Below are 22,279 nucleotides of genomic sequence, written 5' to 3' on the forward strand. Positions count from 1 at the left end.
CTCAACCAATTTGAACAAATTCATGATTTGATTATTTAAAAAAAATCCACAGATAAAGTCCGCTGGCAAGTTAATTTAAAGTTTGAAAACTAGTGTCTTACAGTAATACATCTATAGTCAAAACATGAATGGATAAATGGTGATAGTAGATACATAATAGATAGGGAACACTAATGAAGACAAAGTTCAATAGTTAGGTTAATGTAATGGATACATGGCTGAAACATACAGGTTTTTGACACTCTAAGTGGTAGCAGACCTGACCGACTTGACCATTACTCGTCCAAATGTATGAAAAAGTATTGTGACAATATCCACTTTTATATAATCAACAAACATCCATTTCGAACGTGACAGGTGGTGTGGGGGAAGATCTGATAAAAAAAAAGGTTAGTACGTACATTATAATACCTTAAATAAATAGCAATTTCTGGTATCCATTTAAATTAATCACTTTAAATTTGCATCTTAATGTGGTATTATATAAACATGTAGCATGTAAAGAAATGTCAATACAATTTCTGTTGTTTTTGCATTTCTATTGAGTCCTGTAATGCGGTGAAATGCGAGACAGTGATAGTGAGGAATGTGAAGTAGCAGCAGAGAAAGGTGGGGGCAGGCTGAGCAGCAGGATACACACACCCATGTGGCAAAAGTGTCATGAAAAGATGATCTTCCATCCTCACCTCGCAACAGAGCTGTCAAGATGTTCAGACCCTGCGATTTAACCTCCCCACACTGCGCACACACACACACACACACACACACAGTTGAGTACAATGGCTTAGCTACTTTCAAGCAATCCGGAGCAATGTCATACAAAACCTGCACAGTATAAGGAATAATCCAGTAATTAGGGTGCACATGGTGAACACTATTACTGGATCAAATGAGCATTTAACTTAAAGCCCAGTAATGCCAGCGGATGCACACACAGCACAGTATAGACGGTCTTTAACCGTCATAACAAGTAATCATGAGTGAGGAGTTCTATATATTTTTAAATTGTTCCTGGCTTATGTCTAGGTTGTATGGGATACAAGGAGAAGTGTGTGTTTTAGAGGTACAATAGATATGACAGGGAGTGTAGGAAGAGTGCGGAGGTGACTGCTCTGAGCGTAATGTCAAAAAGATTAACAAGAGTGGAGCGGCAAAGTGACACCTGAGAGACATTTGGCGAGTGCAATAAGCTGTGGTACTGCACTCCACTGAACAGCAGACAGGATGGGAAGCAAGACAATAAGCAGACACACCTACAGTACACACACCTACAGTACACACACACACACACACAGTACTGTGAACTAAAAAGGAACAGTGTACTGTGTAATGTAAAAGGAATAAAGGAGGAAGCAAGATCTTTTTAACATTTCTTTTACTGATCTTTACACTTGTCACAGAACATTACATAAAATTATCAGAACAGACTCGCTCTTTTGTTTTTTTAATAACAGACAATGCAGTTACATGTTCTCGTCTCAGAAACAAATACTGCTCTGTCAAAGTTTTTCATCTTTAAAAAATACCACCGATAATCATTGTGTTTTATTATTTAGGGTTCAGAGAAATTAAATAGGCTGGTACTCGAGTTGTCTAGTTGAAGATGCGTCACCGATGCTAAAACAGGTATGCAAACAAAAAATGTTTGTTTTGTACATCCGAAAGAAGTGGCGAGGCAGGAATAATTCAACCTAACAAACCGACTGAGACCATCCAATTCTTGTACCTTATGGTACGTCACAAAGAAGAAAAACGCTACTGACATAATCTTTACATTTTTAAACAACTTTGGTGTGGGTTTGTCATCAGTGTGAGGACCCTAATCTTCAGGCGAGACACACCAACAAACAAGAAACCACTGATCATGCCATCATGACAGAAAGGCTCATGTACGTAAATAACAACTGGTTTTGTATTGTATCTGTCCTTGATTGGGGTCTTTTAGTCAAGCAAAAATGGTCTGTCAGCTCCTGCAAGACGTGGTATGCGTGTACATGTGTGCATGTTGAAATGGGTCCTTTTTATTTTAAAATGACATATATACTAACCCTGATTTTATCGAGAATACTTGGATTCCCTTTCTCGACTTATGCATGCTCATTTATTAACACATTGTATCTTGCGTATACCTTTTGCCACATAATCCGGGATTTATAAAGTAAGAATGTGACAGGTCTAATGAATGGTGAAGAGGGCACAAGTATCAATATGCAAACGGATGTCCAACTGTGGGTGTGGATATCAGGCTTGTGCGTGTGTGCCCAGCTCCACAATTATTGAGATTTATGAAACAAAACCAGACGTACTTATAAATCCGTAGGAAATAATACGTATGCCTATTTCTGTCTATGCGCGTAAACACTTTGAGTCCCGAATCTACACAGAGTTTTATGCATCTGGCCCCAGGAAGTAGCACCGTAAAACCACAGAGATATAACATGTTAATTAATGAGCTATATGGTAAGCAGATTTTGTTAACTTTCGTATTGATCTTCTCATCTAACTTGGCAAAAAAGCGTATAAGAAAATTTCTGTAAATGTTGATCTATTCCTTTAACTTCCAAATAGAGCTCACGGAAAAGTCTGACTTGTCCCGTTGTGTTTGCTACACGGGTAGATCTGTGACGAAGGTGACCGTTTTGATTTTATAATGCTGCAGACAGACGGCAACTTGCTTTTTTGGTAAAACCTCATCAATGGACAGAGCAACCAAACCATTAACAAGCCTTTTCTGATCGAATCTAACTAATGTAAAGGAGGATTTAAACACAATTAGCTTTTCAAGGCTTTAGCAACTGTCCTTGAAGTGCATTGTCAAGACAGGTAGCGCTAGAAAACATGCATTTTGAAGTAAAACAAAACACAAAATACATTTTGGGGTGTGGACATTTAGTTTGCTTTGCTTTCATACACTAAAAAATAAATCCCTGCATTTAAACTGTGTCCTGTTTTAGTCAAACACAGTCACTTAGAATGCAAGATACTTAGTAACAAGAACAATTACATTAACACACAATATACATGTATCTATAAAAACACTAAGGCACTTGAACTTGTCATTTAACATCCAATGTTCAATGTTCATGATTGTTGTCTCTTAAAATAATTTGAATACACATGGTGCCGCCACTGCAGCACAGTCACTCGCCATTGCCTGAGACAGCGTCAAAATCAACAGGCACACATAATTATGCGTAACCCATGTTAAAAAAAAAGAACGGCTTAAAATCAAGTTTAAAAATGCTACATCATATCTTGCAAACACACGCACACCCCAATCCACAACCCTTCATTTCATAGGCTTGTTTAGGGTCCTGAAACGAGACCGGTGCACCGATATAAAGCCCCACTAGTGACCTTTTAGTTTTGTGCTGTAGGGCTTGAAAATGGTCTTGGAGACCCTTCACTTCACCTTAGGGATTTAGGATCCCACCATGTGACCTTAGCCTACGTACTGTAGTTGTTTGAGAAAACTTCCCAGTGCCAACAGTGGCCAAGAACTGTCTATGTATTTTTGTTATCTGACCATAACACTGACAATATAGTTGAATGGAATGTATCTGTGTGCAATCCTGGAGTATATTAGACCATTAAAATAAAGCTGACTTGGCATTACTATAGTGTAGGTAGCTCACACCTTCTGCTGCTATGAGGAAAAATAATCTTCAACTGATGACAGTTGTCGTCATCATTAACTGTTCTTTCTAAGAGAGAATGTAAGTAATGTATAGTGATCATTTCTAAGCAAGCGCAATCATTGTCTATGAGCCCTGCGGCGCCAAAAGCTGACCTTGTGGAGCTCCCTTTCTGTGGCAGTAGGGTCCCACTGACATGGTCTCACAACCCGCCCTTCCTCTTCTTCCTCCTCCTCCTCTTCCTCCTCCTCCTCTTCTTCTTGCTCTCCCTCTTCATCCTCTACCCTATCTGCCATGCAGCTGTCCTCCTCTGTCCTTGTATGTGTGTGACCCAGCAAGTTTCTAGTCCTACTTTTCTGTCTTGACTTGTCCTTGACAACATCAAGGGAAGGCCCAGCTTCTCTTCTATCATCCTCTTCTTCTTCCTCCTCCTCCTCCTCCTCGTCCAATTCCCTCTCTTCATCCTCTTCATTTTCCTCCTCCTCCTCAACATCTTCATCCTCCCCATCATGCCCTTCTATGGCCACTGTCAGCCCTAACTTACTATGGCTAGCTAGTTGAAAAAAAGAGGAGGAGTGTGGTGTGGACGGGCAGGTCGAGAGTGCTGCATCGTACATGGAGAAGGGGAGGTGGAGATAGTGTCCTGCAGCAGCGGCCGCTGCGTAGATGCAGCAGCATGTCTGGGCACAGTCAGGGCGTAGATCCCCCTGTCCTCCACGGACCATTCGGAAGCGCTTACGGAAGGGCGGTCCCGCTTGGGGTGCCAAACAGATCCGTGTGGGTACTGCTCCGCGGAGTGCCTGGTGAGCAGCGTTAATGGTGGGTGCCGGGACGCAGGGGCCAGTGGTAAGTGCTGGGTTGGGTGGGAAGCACCAGTCAGTGCTTTGGAGCAGAATCTCAGTTCGCAGGCGCCGAAGGAGGTTGTTGACGAGGACGGAGCGTCGGAGGAAGGCCTCAGGGTCGTCAATGAACCGCATCTTCTCCAGGGAGAGGCGCAGCACATGGGCACGCTCCTCCAAGACTGGGGCCACCTGAAGGACATTTTTCCCATTAGATCTATGTAACCTGGTTAGTTAGTTTAAAAAGCCAGAGATCCAGATTCAATAATATTGCGGTGCACAACCAATTTTAAATAACTTGTGTGTATTGCTTTTAATAATATTAATGCAAATCAAATGGCAAATCAACCCCTCAATATATGCAGGCAAATAAATCCCCCTTTTCAACTATCATACTTTAGGTTTAACATTAATTAACAACTCTGAAACATCTATTTTCCAAAACTCCTTTTGTAATAAATCCGATCGGAGCACTTCTTTATGATGCTTGCATGCAGCGATGATTGTAGCCATTTTGAATAAGCACCAAAACCAATCCCTATTTAGTGCACTATATTTACTGACTGGCATTTTATTTGTAGGTTGGAATTCTAGGTGTAAAATGTATCCACTATAGAGCCGTCAGAAATGTCCATGTTGGAACAAAAATGCAGAATTATGATAAAAATCTCAAGATCACTAAACTATGTCATCATATCATATAGAGAATATTGGTTGAATAGTGATTTTGGACACAGTGACAACCTTTGTACCACCAATAATTATAGTTAAAGAGTTAGTTAATTGGATGCGGTTTTAATTTGCATGACCTCACTCAAACCATAAACATCTAATAGAGACAATGGCCTATAATTGGCCAAGAGTATGGCATTGTAATGAAGTCACTTAGGATACACTGTGTACTCTGAATGTGAGAATATGAGTGTGTCAATACTTACAGTCTGGCAGTATGTCCTGAAGCTGAAGGGAGGCTCATCATCATCATCAACAAACTTTCTCTTGAAGTATGCAATCCTTGATACTGAAACATGATCAGGAACTCGCCTGCAGGGCGGTTCTGCAGACAGAACATACATTTAAATGTATTGTAATGACACACTGTAAGTGACTATCACACAATTTGCCAAATATGCTGTGAAAACAACATTAATATAGAACTGAGCTGCACACAAAGCCTGGGAACCAGACAAATCTGTGAGCTCATGTTTCATTTGCTCTGGCAGATGCGTCTGGCCCCCCTCCCGTTCAGACAGATTTCCAGCCGACCAATCACAACTGTTTATGTAAAATGGGCTTGTTTGTGGCAATGACAGAGGAGTGTCACTGTACTGTAGGTCCATCCAGTGTAAGCACCAGGCTCACAAAACTCAGATCAAACTGTCAAACTAGGCGGTGCTGATCAAGATTCTGTTATTGTATTAACTCTTTCCTGTCTCAAATAGTTTTAGAAACAACTTTTAGCGTACTGTTTAGCTGTAATTTGAGAAGGTTTGTGAATTTTTTTTTCTTTGCTTAGCACTACGCCACACGTTGCGTTGCTCTGATTGGTTGCAGGTCTATCTAATTGCGTCAGAGTCAGAGGCATTTTAGTCTGCACTCCCTTGGAAAACAAAATGAACCGAGAGGTTCCAGACTAACACGCTTTTGCCAGGCTACTGCACACCAGCTTTAACAATTGATTTACTGCTTTAACAGAATAAAGCAGAACACCTTTTAGTTAAGGATACAATTTGAAGAAAACATTGAGTTTTAGTCTAATCAGTTACCAGTCACCCTGGTTATGCTTGAGTAGAACCTCATAAAGTGACCTAAATGGCAGCCGGCTATTCTGGAAGAACAGCTTTCTTTGGTAACTCAGTTGATACTGAAATGACTGTTTGACTAGCAATATAATTAAACAAATCCTTAAATTACACCGACAATGCAATGAAAGCAAGTAAACCTACATTGTAGTGCTGACCTGCTAACAGACACCTATAACTATGACAGCAGGGCTATGACAGAGACATACTGATGGATACAGACGGGTCTAATTGCCAGGTCTGAAAACCACAGACTATTGACCATTGTGTGTGGTGCAAAATCCTTGGTAAACCTTATCCATCTGATTAAATCCAGCTTACATAAATGACTGAATGAATAAAGAAACATCTGGGTTTAGTGTCTGTACCTTGTGTACATTTCTCTTCAGAGCTGCATGGTGGGGCAGGGTTCGACAGGCAGGTCTTAGTGCAACGCTCCGATTCCCATATAGGCTTGTATGTGGAGAGTGGAGGGTCTCCCTCTGGGTCCAGGAAAGGATTCATGGACAAAACTAGGGTCATCTCTCTCTCCGATTCAGGTCTGGAAAAAAAAAAAAGAGAATGGAAATCAGTACAGCAAAGCTAGTCAAACCCATAATAAGCTGTGATTCTAAACAGAAAAACACTCCTTGATTATAAAATGACAATTATCAGTTATCTCTGTACCAGTTTTCACATTAACACACGTTATTGCCATAAATCTAACAAGCATTCTGCATATGCTATCCCAATGGTGTGGTAAATGTTAACAAGATGTTTGTCTATGATACTGGCAAATAGAGTGTAATTCAGTGTTGTGTGTCTTATGCGCAAGCTGCATGACAAATCTGAACGATAATAATGGTGAGCACTAAAAATTGGCAGATGGCTGGCAACTCTGTGATATGCGTGGTACCGTTACAAGTGGGAACGCAGATGGAGAGATGACACCAACTCGCATCGTGAATTCCCTATTGATTAGTTGTTAGAGAATTAGAGAGATGTTTGATGCGCGCTTGGTGTATTGGATCCTATACATCAAGTCGCACTGGAAAGCTGTGTCACGGCATGGTCGTTTATATAAGGCAAAGGAGATGTGCACGGTGCCAGTAGGTCCAGTGCACAAGGTAAACAACTTGACAAAAGGTATCAAACAGGCACAGTTTGGTTTTATTTTCATCCTGATTTTTGTTAGTTTCCACATAATACAAACAGTGATGTCACCTTATGGTTTAAATGAAAGTGATGCAGATAAGAAGAAACATGAGGAGGGCACATTACATGGCAGCGAGTAGCACTAGGCCGCCAACTGAGCAGTTTTCAATCTGAAAGCAGAGCCCTACTGTGACGACACTGAGGGGCCTAAGAGCCAAAATCTGTTGTAAATCTTTGAATCCGAGGAGAGAAACTCTATCATCCTTTTGATCACAGTGATTGGCTGCCATTTGGCTTGCTGTTGACTCCTCCCCTTCATGCAGAATGCAAAGCCAGCTGTTTCAGGCATCGGCGGCCGGACCTCCTTGTCACCGCCTTTCCTTCTCAAAGCTTCTCCTGCCCCTCCCCTACCTGCCCACATGAACAGATATCCTCACCCACAACCCAGCTTGACAGAACCAAATGGAGTCGACACCATCTCACCCTCACCCGTTGGGTAGCTGATTAAAATGTCCGCTTCAATAAGCTCCCTGCTTTGCTTGGATGAACAGTTTTATTTCTGTGTGCTGCTTTTCTAGTGTTTGCTTTTAACTGACTAATCAGACAGACCTGAAGCCACTGAAACATCACCTTAGGCAATGCTATACCTCCCAAACCTATCTAGCCAGCCCCAGGGAGTAATAGATTACATAGGACCGCATTACATTTGATGTTTTCTAAGGGTTCAGCGAGCATGCTTTAATATCAACAGTGCAGTACAAGGTCTGTATTACTGCAAATGCTGCACCAATCCATCTGTCAATGTTATGCTCCATCTTATATGAAAAGACCCTCCTGTGAACTGACACTTTTATTTATATATAGTACACTTTTTAATTTTTTTCTCCTTTTTACTTTTTTTTGGGGGGCGTGGGGGAAATACAAATAAATGTACAAATTACTTCCACCAATATATTCTGATGTTAATGCATATGGAAGGGCTGGAGGGAGAATCCAGCTAGAAGACATTAAGTTTTCTTCTCTTTGACCAGTGAAGCCTGGAACTCAGCTATTCCAGTTTGGGTCTTAATCCATATTGATTATTCACATTTCATGACATGTTGTCACAGAGATTCCACTGATGAGGTCTCCCCCACCAAAGACCACCAACTAGGACCAATTATGTCACTGTTACTGAGCGCTAGTGCCATGGTTAATTAGCAGCTTTAGCCCTTCTCATTTCCCCCCTGAGCTGCTTTTTTACCTTTAGCTATTTTCCCCTCCATCACCTCGCCTCACTGCTGCTGTTGCTACGTTTGCTTGGGCACAAAGAAACAAGCATGCCATCACTCTCTCTGCCCTCTTTAGGGACCTCCATCTCAACATCCCCCTTCCTCCCTCCTTTATCACCTCTTTCATCCCCCAGTCTCAACCTCCCTCTCTCTTTCTCGCTGACATCCTTTCAACAGCGGTCACAGTCGACAGCTCTCCGAACCAGGGGGGTGAAAAAAACTAAACAATGAGAATACCAACAGAGCAGCTTCCCTACATGTACAGCGATACTTCTTGTTCTTCAAAGACAAGGAGGAGGAGGGGAGACAGTGTGAACAAGTGTGTGTGTGTGTGTCTGTGAAAGAGGAAGGGAGAAATGGGGGTTCAGAAATAAAAACAAGGAACGAGGAGGGAAAAATCTCCCTGGGGGGGGATACCTCTCTTTCTGTCTGCATCTTGCAGGAATGTGAGAGTGATTGAGAGCGAGTGTAGGCTGCGTGTGTGATTGTGTTTAACAGAGTGTGTATTTGAGGAAAAAGAAAAAAAGAACCTGGGAGCATGCACGTGTAAGTGTGTGTGTGTGTGTGTGTGTGTGTGTGTGTGTGTGTGTGTGTGTGTGTGACACTGCTAACCTCTGTTCACTCTCCTTCTGGCTTTATTCCTCTCATCCTCCCTCTCTCATAGCGTCCCTACTCTCTATCTCTCCGTCTTTTTCATTACACCCTTTGATGATGAGAAGTTAATTGCAGTGCCAGAGCACGAGAAAAACAGTGGGAGGAAGACAGAGTGATAGAGAATAGGAAGAGAAAATGGGGAGAGGTGGAGATAGAGGGAGGGCTGAGGGATGGATGGATGGAATGAGTCAAGGAAGGAAAGATAAGTGCCTTAGGAGCCTTGTCATGAGTGGAGACGGATCGCCCGCAGGGATGATTTCCGCTGCTGTGATTGACTCACTCCCTCCAGCGCTGAGATACACACACACACACACACACACACACACACACACACACACACACACACACACACACACACACACACACACACACACACACACACACACACACACACACACACACAAGTCAACGAAGGCACTGGATTTTCACACATATACAGTAGGTGTTTATGTATCTTCCTCAAATAAGGCTATTTTTGCCATTCACAGTTGAACAATAACCAATGTCTTTGGCAACTTTGAAGCTTTTAATTGCAGATTTTCTATTACAGTAAATTCTGGTGTTTAAACTCTCTGGTGGACAATAGGGTTGTGCCAATGGACGATATCATTGTCCATTGTGATGGCTGGCCGACATCACGATGGAGAGCCACCATCGTGATGCCACACCCCCCACCCTGTCAAACCCACTAACCCGCGGGCACTGGACCGGAAATTGATAAGTGCGTCGGTCTTAAACTAGCAAAGACACTTGCGTCTGGCTTTGCGCTGCGCATGGTGCAAGATAGGGCCCCTTAAGTGGAAGCTACTTTCCCCCCCTTACGTGCAACCTATTTGTGAATCACCGAACCATCACTTTGAGCAGACTGGATTGGCTGTAGTGATACATTCTCTCTCTCTCTCTCTCTCCCTTTCAGTTGTAGCTCGCTCTACCTTCTAGTGACGTTGGACACAGCGGTCTCGAGTGAGAGAGAAAAAAGCGTTAACGTGGAACGCTATCACACTGTCCTTTCTCCCCTCATTGGACTAAGTTTGTCGACATTATGTGCGTGCATCAATAAGTAGGCCTAAGTCTGAGGTCCTGTAGGTACGGGACGATGTTATGCAGGATTTATGAATGTACGTTACCAACAGTAGGCTAATTCATGAGGGTGCTATTTTATGTGTGAGCTAATATTGTGCATCTGTTCATGTGCGCTGCAAGAGTTATGTTTCTGTTTATTGGATGAGTTATTAAGTGCAAACATAACCGAGAATGTAGTTTAAACTCAGTAATGATAGTATATTAGGTTATTACTGTCGCTCTGTTGAAGGCAAATGTCCCACTGTACTGTCGTTACGCAGATCACGGACATGTGATTGACTTTACTGCACCGTACTTAAGTGAAAGTAGGTCAAGTTGTAAAACCTACCAGCAGGGCACCATTTACAGAGGGCATTTAAATGTATGTCTAATCGTTTCTATGTTAACTGTTGGCCCATAGTAGTAGAAAAAAATATTTATGTAAAGAGATATGAGCTCCCCCCACCCGATGACGATCCATCGCCATGTTTTACTGTAAACATCATCAACTGCCAATTTAGGGGACATCGCCCAACCCTAGTGGACAAACTATGTTATAGTCACAATGTTTCTAAATTACCTCAAACAGTCTGGCTTACTGCCATGTTATGTTGTTCACAATACTACTGATATCATTTTCATATCATGATATATGAAGATATTCATATCGTGATAATGCTAACAGGGTTACCTGCAGAAAATTTGTTAGTTAAGGTGGTAGGGTGGGGTGCCCAGGTAGCTCAGTTGGTAGAGCGGGCGCCCATATGTAGAGGTTTACTCCTCGATGCAGGGGACCTGGGTTCAACTCTGGCCTGCGGCCCTTTGCTGCATGTCATTCCCTCCTCTCTCTCTCCCCTTTTATTTCTTCAGCTGTCCTGTCAATAAAGGCCTAAAAATGCCCCAAAAAATAATCTTAAAAAAAAAAAAGATTTGCCGTCAGACTGAGGTGGGGGGGGGTGCCAATTATGTTCTACCTTAATTGTCAATCAAAACAATTATATTTAAAATTAGTTTAAATTCTGGTAACACTGCACTTGTTGTACTTTTGGATAGGGGTGCGCCAGTCAGGATTGGTATTAATCCGAACTTTAAAAATTAACAAAAAAAGTGAAACCTTTTTGCCACAACCTGAACATATTATAAATAAATAAACAAATTACATTTCTGGAGCTGCTCCCCCCGCGACCCGACACCGGATAAGCGGACGAAGATGGATGGATGGATGGACATTGTGTACAGGCTAATACTGTACTAACTAAAATGCAAAGGAATGTAAAGAACAAAGACTTTTTAGTGCAAATTGCATAATGACTCAAACCTTTAACACTAAACTCGGTGACTGCCCTGTTGTCAACATTGATATAATGGAGAACCAACTTAAGTGCAAAGGAATGTAATTGAATTGCCTTGTTGCTGAAAGGTGCTGTAGAAATGAAGTTGCCTTGCCTTACAACCTCAGCCTGTCAGTCAGTCATCAGGCCACAGAAACCACTGTTGTGCCTTTTCGTCTCAGAGGAAGTGTTGATGATATTGTTGATGATATTAATGGCGAGCGCTTTCGCCTTGCCATTAATATGATATTGCAGCAAACGGTGTCTGCGTGAAGTTTTGAAAAACTGTAACCACAATTGAAACCACTTTATCGGCATTGCCGTGACTCACTGTAGGGCCGAAGTGGTTTGCCCGCACCTCTGTGTATGTGTGTCTGCGTCGGAGCTCCGATCTCTGTCAATATGCAGAGAGGACAGATAAGCTTGCGCTTACGCGCTCAGACGTTTTTGGAACCGAAATTTGGCACCGAGAGATAAATAAATAATTTTTTCTGACAACGTAGTTAAGGCGGCAGGGTGGTGTTGCTAAGGCGGCCACCTTAACTGCAAAGTGCTGCGGGAAACCCTTGCTAAGATTCCAACCTGTTAACGTAATTGCCTGTTAATGTTAGAGATGTTCCAATACCGATACCAGTATCGGCTCCGATACTGCCTAAAACGCTGGTATCGGTATCAGGAAGTACTGGAGTTTATGCACCGATCCGATACCACGTAATAAAGCCCTTAAGAAAATCTACGTTAAAGTAGTTTATTTATGTTCTTTTTCCATTATAACTGACTGTCAAACTGGGTAATAAAAGAAAGTTCTGTGGCATTCATTGTTTGTGTTTGTTCATGTTTTACAAAGAGTTTAACCTGAGCCAGACAGACAACAAAGATAGAAATAATATCACATCCATACAGGGATAGCAGTATACAGTTGTTAAAACATAATAAAATATATGACACACTGGTATCGGATCAGTACTCAGAATCGGCCGATATTCAAGTTCAGGTATCGGAATCAATATCGGAAGCAAAAAATGGTATCGGACCATCTCTAGTTAATGTTGTACTGTGTTGTACGATTAACTGTATACAGAATCTAAATCTCACTTTGAGTTACTGTTGTTTACAAACCAAAGAATTTATACGTTTATACTGACTTAAAACTATAACTTATTTTGCTGTGATTGTATGTTCTTAAAATAAATAATAAAATTTTGTTTAGTATTTTCTTATATCATCAAGAATATCATTATCGCAGATATACTCTGAAATACAGCCAGGCTATACTCTAGCACTGACACAATGCTGTGGAGATAGGTCAGGCAATGCGGGACTACTGCATTTCTGTACTGCAATGTCTTGGCCGACATATACACTGGTAACAATATATTTGCAATAGGCCAATATCAGCCTTTACGTAGCGTGCTCCGCAACACCTAAATTAATCTGACTGTTCACTTTATTGTTCAATTTGTAAAGTTTACAGATTTTCTATGTTGTACTAAGCAAAGACATTTTCATTTTATGCACATACACCCCCTTGTCGCATGTCTTCGAAGTGAGCACTGTATTCCCATCGGAACCTACTTGTCTTCTCGTTTTATAGCCCAAATTGCTTCGCAATATCCACAACAGGTTTTTATGATGAAAGTGGTGCTGTCTCTGGTCGCAGGTATTTATGTTACAGTATCAATGTGGGTATTATATGACCCTCCACCAAACCACCACCTGTGTTTAAAATTGATCTGAAAAATAAACAGTAAACGGTGTAAGAATATATAGGGTAGCTTTTAGTTTATTTGCTCATTATCTTGATTCTGTCAGTTGTGGCTTTTGAGAAGTGTTTAGAGGTTCCAATTACTTGCCCTCACCCTATGTTTAATAAAAAAGCATTCAAAGAAAAACTGGTATTCAGGCCAAAAGTGGGGGTAGATTTCATTTGCTCAATGACTCTGGAGGAGTATGAAACATGACTCTAATAAACCTTGTGCTCTCTCTTTTTTTCTGCGGCCTCAAAAATGCTAATCGATCCAGCATGTGTTTGACAGAGTGTATGCTGCATCACTTTGTGTGTGTGTGTTTTTTAATTATTTACTCCCTGTTCTTTTGGCCAGGTTCCCGGCAGGTTTTGGCACGTGTTTCCGAGCCTTTGGGGAACAGATAGCAGTGAAAGAGTTCATGTTTGTGGATTTCACATCAAAATAGATCCCAGACTGCCTGCGAGGTTCTTCACAGCACTCACGGGTATGCAATGTGTCATGACTTAACAACTGCACAGAATCAGGTTTATACATTGCGCAACAGGGAATTCTGCAGAGGACATAATTAGTACGATTTTGCTCCGCCATATTCTGTTCCCACAAATGACATGAGTACACACCCAGTGTAAATAAAGACTTACATACTGCATACCCACACTGAATATGCATTCATGTTTACAGTCCAAGATCTCTGTCACCATAATTAATCACAAGTATGTGTCTCTGGGCAAAATAGTTTTATTACTTTTCCTCTTTTGTGTTGCAGTAAAATTAGCAGCACATTGTAAGAATAAGTACTCGTCATCTGGTTTAAACCAAAACTTTTTCAAACCACTGGACTGCAATGTCCTCACTTATGTTGAGCTAATCCATTCTTTTCTACCCAAAAATGAACAATTCTGTGCCTGATTCTCTATCTTAACATTTGACTTGGTTAAGCTGATGCACATCGATTGTTACCGATTCTCTGTAAAGGAAGTGGTTGAACACAACGGTTCAGTATGACCTAGTAAGTCCTAGTAAAATAAATACTAAAAACATTTGGTATGCAGCTCACTAAACAAAGGAACTCACAACACTAATCTAAACCATTTTAGCAAAGAATCAGATAATGATTTCTCAGCTCATTTAAACTTCTGAAGTGATTCTCTAATCCTATAGGATACTTAATATGTGTATCAACTTTGACTTGATGACAATGTGAAGACACTTAAATGGTTTTACAGTAATGGATATATGTAGCTTATGTTGAACCATGTGCCGGGCCTTACAGCTCATTTCATTGGTGAGACAGTAGGGCTGTATCTTTATTTGCAACTGTGAAGAAATAGAGGGTTTAAAAAAAAGCTGGGAAGCATTCAAATGTTGATTTAGAATTTGGATGTCAATGTTATGAATGAGGCTTTTGAAGCTTCAAACTCTTCGGTACAAATGTATAAAGCGCTGGGGAGGACGCGTTCAGTAAGTTATGCGCAAAGTAAGACGAATCCTTTTTCTAATTCACTCTTGACAATGTCAGCTCTTGAGAGTGTCAGCTTTTGTGTATGTCAATACACATCCCAGACAGGTGTGTGTGTGTGTGTGTGTGTGTGTGTGTGTGTGTGTGTGTGTGTGTGTGTGTGTGTGTGTGTGTGTGTGTGTGTGTGTGTAGTGACAGTTTGTGTGGTGGACCAAATCTAAGCAATACATCTCCACAGTGAGAAGATAAGTGGGCGTAGCCCTGAAAGAGCTGCCTGTGTTTGCCTTGACAGGAGCTTCAACAGCAAGCTTTCTCAGAGCTCTGTGATCTCACGGCAGGCACTTTGAATATCGCTGGAAGACGGAGAACTTGAGAACTGGCAGCGCCTTCCCTGCTCTCTTGTATTTCTTTTTTAGATGGATGCCTGCTGCCTTTGCTCACACAGCGACTGAACGGTGACGTGATTTGACAGGGCCACTGAAATCTGTCACATGTGGAGTACCTGTTGCATCTTTATAGTGCTACCTGGTCACCTGCATCACTTTGATGCTTAGCCTTTTAAATCCTTGCTTCTCTCTTGCATTACATCTACCCGACTGCAAAAACATTAAATCTAGGAGCAATTGTGCATGATTTCACTGAAAATCCAATAAAATATAATACCTTTTCAGAAACCCATTTGGCTATACAAAGTATAAAGAAATTTGGGAGCTAATCCACAATATAATTAGGGCTCAATTAATCTCTGAATGATTTTCTTTAGCACTTTTGCTAGTAGATTCTACAATTAATTATCAAAATAGTTGCCAAAAAACTTCCTGTCAATTGACTAATTGAATAATTGTTTCAACTCTAATTGCCCAGACATGTACAGACATAAAAAAGAATGGCACATTTAGAAACCTTTTGTTTAATGCCACCACAGAGCACAGACAAGTTTATTTTTCAATTGTAAAATGTTTGCTGTCTGGGTACCGAATGCAATACTTTTCAGGCACCGACCGAATTGCCTCCTTAGTATCGCTTATCAAAAAATGCCTTGTCATTCAATACCAAATTTCAATACCTAAGGAGCAAATCTCATCAGCATCAGTGAGCCAATAAACACGCAGCATGCTTCTACCAAGATCTTATAAAGCTGCTGATTGGCTGTCTAACGTTACACGTCATAGAGGCATGCAGGAAAAACTCCACGTTACGCATGTAATGTGAAATGTTGTAATTTCTTTTTGTTAAAACGGTTTTATAAAATTGGTATAGGAAAAAGTATTGTATAAGTATATAAAGTATAAGTCACGGTATTGGTATCGTTACTGGTATCGAAAATGTTTGAACGATACCCAGCCCTACAAATAGCAAGGTAGTTTAATTGAAGAAAAAAAAAAAGAGTTAAGAGCATTTATTTTCTAGGCAGATATGCAAACCATATATTACCCTGAGTACATCCTGACACGATACAGCCATAAAATAGCAATCAGAAAGCATGCTAATGACAAATAAAGTGAATGACAAAACATCATCTGATGTTGATCATCATACTGTAACTGAGAACTCAACCAGATAGAGAATAGATAATAGGTGTCATGACATCAAGTTCTCCTTCAAAATTCTCAAAAAATCTCAAAATTGAGACAGTCAAATAGCAAGCAATTATCCCCCTGCTAGTAGAGTGGACTGCAGTTACACGGAAACACTAGAAGAACAGTCACGTTGGGCAAATTACACAGAAACTCCAAAAGATGCTTTGCAGAGGCATGCTCAAAAAAAAAAAAAAAAATCAATGCAAAAACATAACTATGCTTTTGAAGCTTTCACAAAAACCTTAATGCACTGACAGCCTTTTTGATAACAACAGGATCAATGGCTACACATAGGGCTCTTCCTCTACATATTTACAGTATGTGTGACAATAGATCCTTATATACAGTAGGAATTTGAGTAGGATTAGGGACATTAATGTACAGTAGTTGTTTTGTGTGCCTTAAGTAAGACTTGTAAACCCTCTTTTTAGAAAATCAAACAGCCTGGATGTCTTCAGTGTTAGAAGAAAGGGACTAAAGCAGCTTCAATGGGATGTCAACAAAGCTGCATGTCTGGGGGCTGGTTCAGTAAATGCGACACTTGCCTCCTTGTGCACATGATGGCCACGCATATTTGCAAAACGTGTTTTCAGGCTTGACAAATAAACATGCTGGGTGATATCTTTGGACTCTTTTCTTAAATTACTCCCATTATTTTTTTTTTCACTTGTTCTACTATTATTTGAGCCAAGAACAGTAAAGGCTTAATGCACAATAGCAATGCTTTGTGCCACAATTCAAAGTTCAACTAGGTTGTAATTAGACGTAGGTGGTGTAATACTTGGCTACATACTGACCTGTTTGGACCGGAAGTGGATGAGTCAGTCCCAAATGGGGCAAGGCCAATTATACACAAAACAGAGAAGTGATGGTCAAATTGCCTAGCCCCATAATCAATAAAGGCATGTATGGAGTTCTAATTGGTACTTACAAACATATATATTATGCTGATGACATTTACTCGTCCTTATTAATACAGAACAATCTGTCCACACTTTACTTCTCCATTCAGTTTGGTCATACTGTATGTGAATCGGAATGAGACTCAAATAATTTCACTACACAAAAGTAGAAATAGCCTTTTTACAAATTATGTTAACATTTCAGGCTTAACGGTTTTATTATCTAAATTAAGGTTTTTCCAGACTTCTTAAGGATACCCTGAGGTTGGACAAAAATAACAAGAAGAATCCTCCTCTGCCCTTCCACTCTTATGCTGTGTTATGTTGGTACTCTCTTTTGGTTGCATCTTATATTGTGTTTGTGCTAGCTTGCAGCCTGTCAGGAGTCATCAGAGCAGCTTGCAGTTGGTGGAGGGCCGTCTTGGCCTCGGTGGCGTGACTAAACTGCGCTCAGGGCCCCCAGGGTTTCGCCCAGCGCTTTTCTTGCTGAGTGGTGACACATGTGTTGTGGCAGGGCAGCTGTACGGAGCTGCATTATGGACAATCTGGGGATGGCTTGTTGTGGCTGTGAGGGTTAACGGGCCAGAGGTCTGTGGGTACGTCACTGCAAGAGGTGTATGCAGCACATTACAGTAAAGGCAGATAAGTGCATCGGTATGTGTTTATTAAAAAAGAAACCTAACCACCAACTTAAGGTTGTTTTCAAAGCTAAGGAAAGGGGTCTGAAATCCACCACAAATATGGTACCACTTATGATAAGTGATAAACGTTGACACCTGGAATGTGAAGCATTTTGAACCAGCGTTTGTACACGTTGTATTAATTCATTCTCGTCTAAACAAAATCCTGCTCTTATGCAGGTCTAAATTCATTACAGACGCACAGAGTTAAGTATTAAAAGGAATCTTTGGGGAAAAAACTAAATTTTTTGGAGTTGCTACAGGACTTTTAAGGATCTCATGTTGTAAATGCAGTTATTTTCGATGGAGGTGAAGTCACGGTTAAGGTCTCAGCAATATATAAATTTCATGTCACATCTTCCTCTATCCTTTCCTCTAAAGTTATCCACCTTTAGTTGTGTGTCTTTCTGGAGCACAAAGGCGTATTCATGATGGGGAAGTGGTGCCTGAGGGGAAAAAAGAAGTCTGGGGCTACACCCTTCAGTCCGCTCTCACACACACACACACACACACACACACACACACACACACACACACACACACACACACACACACACACACAGCTCAACTTGTCTTGGCTGAGACCTTTTACACAAAACAGAGCAAAGAAAGATAGGGACAAAGGGAATGAGATGTGAAGCCATCCTATTTCTTGTTAACTATAATCACCAATGACATTTCATTAGCATTTTTGTCTTTCAGTGGTAACCTAAACTTTCCTTTGTTCAGTAATATAAAATATGTACTGCTGTACATTTGCTGTTTCTGCCTTATTGGCAGATTACAAACCATTACAGGCTTGTGTATGAACAACACACTTCAAGTGCTGTTAATGTTATGCATGGCAGCGCGTCTGCTAAAAGGTAGCCTTTAAAAGATGTATCGAATCTCCTTCAGCATACACTACATGTCTGCTATGAGCTATGTTTTGAAATGCTGCTCCAGATGTGAGTCTCTGCGCCCCGCTGAGAGAGATGAATGGCTAGGAGGGCTGCAGGCTACCTACAGGTTCACATCCTTAATGAGCAGAAGAGTCTGCTGAGAGCAAGATATGATTGATAGCGCTGCGACAGAACTGGAAGAGGGGAATTGCAGCGAGGTCTTTTGATAAAGACGATGGGGCGGAGGGCTTTGGCAGGCGGCAAAGAGAAGGAATCTGGCATCGGACTTGCCCAAGCTAGATGCCAGGAACCCTTCCACCATGCTGCAAAGCCGGAGCGCTTCCTCTTGTCACAGCCCCTCTTCTCTGGTCTGTTAGTTTAATCTGAGCTGGATGTTCCCCCCTGTTGCGTGCCTCACTATATTCCACATAACACACTTTTCCCTCCAAGGGAAACAAATAGCAAAGGTGGAATTCCTGGCAAGTTACTCCGGATGTTGTTGGCAGTGAGTGGAGGTGAAGCGCATCCAACCCTGTTACCAACCCACTGCGCACAAAGCCCTTCTTTCACCAAAACGGCATAAAGAAAGGGAGAGACAGAGGGGAGATTGGGGGATATTTATTGCTCTAACTCCATAGGACTGTCTACGTTTGAATTTTTTAAATCCTCTCTGGGGCCAACGGGGTGTTAATGGTCCACACTGAGTGAGTCAACGCTTGTGACACCGAGTCTAAGACAGCACAGAAATGACATCAAGGAGAGAATTAGAACAGAAGCTCAGAATTCAGCTAAATCGTCTAAACCCGCTTCCTTTCAGAAAGCAGCAGTAATACAGGCAACCGCCACTTCAGGATTTGCAGCCAAGAGCGGTCCCCACAAAATAATGAAGTGAGGCTGGATGGATGCCAGGAGGCTGGCTGGTTATGTCAGCCTGCATAATACTGTACGTTATAGACCAGGGTCTCTGTCAGCTATTGAAAGCACGGATTCTCATTAATCCTGGGGTATCACATCCAATCATTCTACAACAGGTTTATCAAAACCTGTACTCAGCTCAGTGAACATTGACTTATCCACGTTGCATTGACTAAAGCGATTTAGCTAAATCAACAGAATTACCTTCAACAAAATGTTTAATTTTAGGTAGCTTTTTTTCTGTACTTGTCAACAATGTATTGCCCTTGTTCACTTTGATTGATTGGAATTTTAAATTAAAACAGAACTCCTCTGAAAATCCATTTCGTATGCAATTCATTTTTCAAAATAACCTTAACTTAACAAGAAGTTATTGTTTACCTCTCAGTGTAACCTCATTGATTGGCATATGGGCGTCAACAAGGTATAACGTCGTGTTGGCACATGCCAAAATTGAGTTTGAGTCCAAATGGGATGCTATGTTTGAATAATTCTTACATTATGGAAGACAAAGACACACATATTTGAAGTCATATATAAACAACCTACATGAGAGAGCGTTTAGGAATAACTTATGGTGGCAAAAAACATTATAAAGCCTACTTCTACTTTTCAATACTAAAGCCACTGAACTTGATACTCACACGACTAAACATTTAGCTAAATGTTAGCTTACCTGTCTTAAATTGTTTGGACCTCGTCCTCGGCTCCACACTTGCTTTGTGATAACGACTGAAATCCAAGGTGCGTTGATGAAAAAAATGTCCTACTGAATAAAGACTATACCCTGTCCTTCGTTGGCAGCGCGTTGTTCTAATTTTAGCCGAGTAGCAGACACGCGAACCACACTTGCGGTTTAAATACCACTTATGTAATTACTAGTTAATTAGCTACTTGTCTAAATACTTATCATTAAGCGCGCGCGTTTCACAGTACCAGCGCGAAGCATCCCCGCGCGCTTTCCTCGCTGGCAAATGTAGACAGCTGTTGTTTTTCTTTTCCTCAATGGAATTAAAAGGTTGGCTTGTGTTGTTTCGGTGGTGTGGTAGTCCATTCAGGGTGGTTTCCCATGCAGAAGGTTCCGAGCAGCTCACGTCGTTACGGCTGGGTCGACAGTTCATATCAATATGTGGCGGAGAAAACAACACCAGCGTCGCAGCTCCATCCCTTCCAGTCAACTACTGCTGAGGAGTTCAGGTACTCCTCGGAATTTCCCTCACTTTATTGGTACTAGGATTGTAAGTGAATAGTCAATGACTGACGACTTATTGTTGCAGCTTATACATTGATGATCCTTTTTGATTTTGTTTATGGCATCACCTAACGATTCTTTTAATTATTGATCAACAATCCAAAATCAAATGATATTTAATTCACTATTATTATGACCAAGATAAGTAGGCTAGCACACCTTCCAATGCTTGAACCAGGGATTTTTTTTTGGCATTTTTGATTGAAACATGTTGTCTTGATTAATCAAAATAGATAATCTGCTCTTCAAAAATATGCTTTTTTGTTCGACCTTCATTCCAAAATCCCAAAAATATTCGATTTACAGCCTAATCGAAGACTGTGAAGAGCAGCAAATTTAAGAACCTGGAGCCATCCAATGTTTTCCTTTTTAATTATTTAATGAATTAACTTTATCAAAACAGTTACCACCTAATTTTATATTTACTAATCGAGAGATCGACTACTCATTGCAGCGCTAATCAAAATAGTTGCTGATTTTTTTTTTCAATGTCAATTAACTAATCGCTTCAGCTGTAATTGTTTCATCGATACTAGCGGATTGATTTCTTGTGTTTGTAGGCCCACTTACAGAAATATTACTCAGTCATCAACCCAGCAATTCACATAGAGCCTACATACATAAACCAATTTTACCTCATACTTGCTGATTAATCTTTTCATTTCCCTTGTCAAATTTTACTGTGTTCATTTTCCTTTAGTCTCCTAAATGTCACATTATTCCCAAATTGTTTGAGTCTGTGCACGAAATTAATTAGTAATTGTCATTATTCCGACAGCACTTGAAGGCAACCTAACACTTTTTTTTAGACTGGTTGTGTGTTGGAGATCTGCTCTGCAGGGATGTGACCGACAAAGAGAGGGGAGGGAGCAAGCCCCTCTCATCTGTCATGCATTTTCCCCTTTGATTCAGCAGCAGCCACTGAATCTTATTTTCCAGCATTTCTTCTCCCCCTGGACGCTTTGTTCTGTGTTCAGCTGTGGAATGTGCTGGAGAACAGTTAATTGTAAAAACCTTATATTCTGATCTTGTTTTCTTCTCTTTACCTTTGTTTTACAATAGGCCATTTGCTAAAGCCACTAAAAGATTCAGGTATGTGCCAAGATCACACAAAGCAGGGGCGTCAATTCAGTC

The 22,279-nt window shown here is 41.0% G+C and overlaps 1 protein-coding gene across 2 annotated transcripts; it reads right to left on the bottom strand.

The window, feature by feature from the left end:
- Positions 1 to 1,358: 1,358 nt before the first annotated feature.
- sertad4 (SERTA domain containing 4) lies at positions 1,359 to 21,060 on the bottom strand. 2 transcript variants are annotated; one of them, XM_028565894.1, is made up of 4 exons: positions 20,570 to 21,060; positions 6,645 to 6,817; positions 5,413 to 5,531; positions 1,359 to 4,666 (listed from the first exon to the last, which is right to left on the bottom strand). In XM_028565894.1, the coding sequence occupies exons 2-4, from the start codon at positions 6,796 to 6,798 to the stop codon at positions 3,755 to 3,757; spliced, it is 1,185 nt and encodes a 394-aa protein (XP_028421695.1). In that variant the 5' UTR covers positions 6,799 to 6,817; positions 20,570 to 21,060; the 3' UTR covers positions 1,359 to 3,754. The 2 variants fall into 2 exon arrangements, with proteins under 2 accessions (XP_028421695.1, XP_028421696.1); XM_028565895.1 differs by lacking the exon at positions 20,570 to 21,060 and adding an exon at positions 9,294 to 9,603.
- Positions 21,061 to 22,279: the final 1,219 nt, after the last annotated feature.

Source organism: Perca flavescens, chromosome 20 (assembly GCF_004354835.1).
Source record: "Perca flavescens isolate YP-PL-M2 chromosome 20, PFLA_1.0, whole genome shotgun sequence".
Taxonomy (NCBI): domain Eukaryota; kingdom Metazoa; phylum Chordata; class Actinopteri; order Perciformes; family Percidae; genus Perca; species Perca flavescens.

Bases quoted from the DNA above. Each gene is read 5' to 3' on its own strand.
- sertad4 (XM_028565894.1), bottom strand. From the start codon at position 6,798: ATGACCCTAGTTTTGTCCATGAATCCTTTCCTGGACCCAGAGGGAGAC. The intron at 5,532-6,644 runs GTACAGACACTA...TTCTGTCTGCAG, and splicing joins TGAAGAGAAATGTACACAAG to AACCGCCCTGCAGGCGAGTT. The intron at 4,667-5,412 runs GTAAGTATTGAC...AATGTCCTTCAG, and splicing joins TCAGGACATACTGCCAGACT to GTGGCCCCAGTCTTGGAGGA.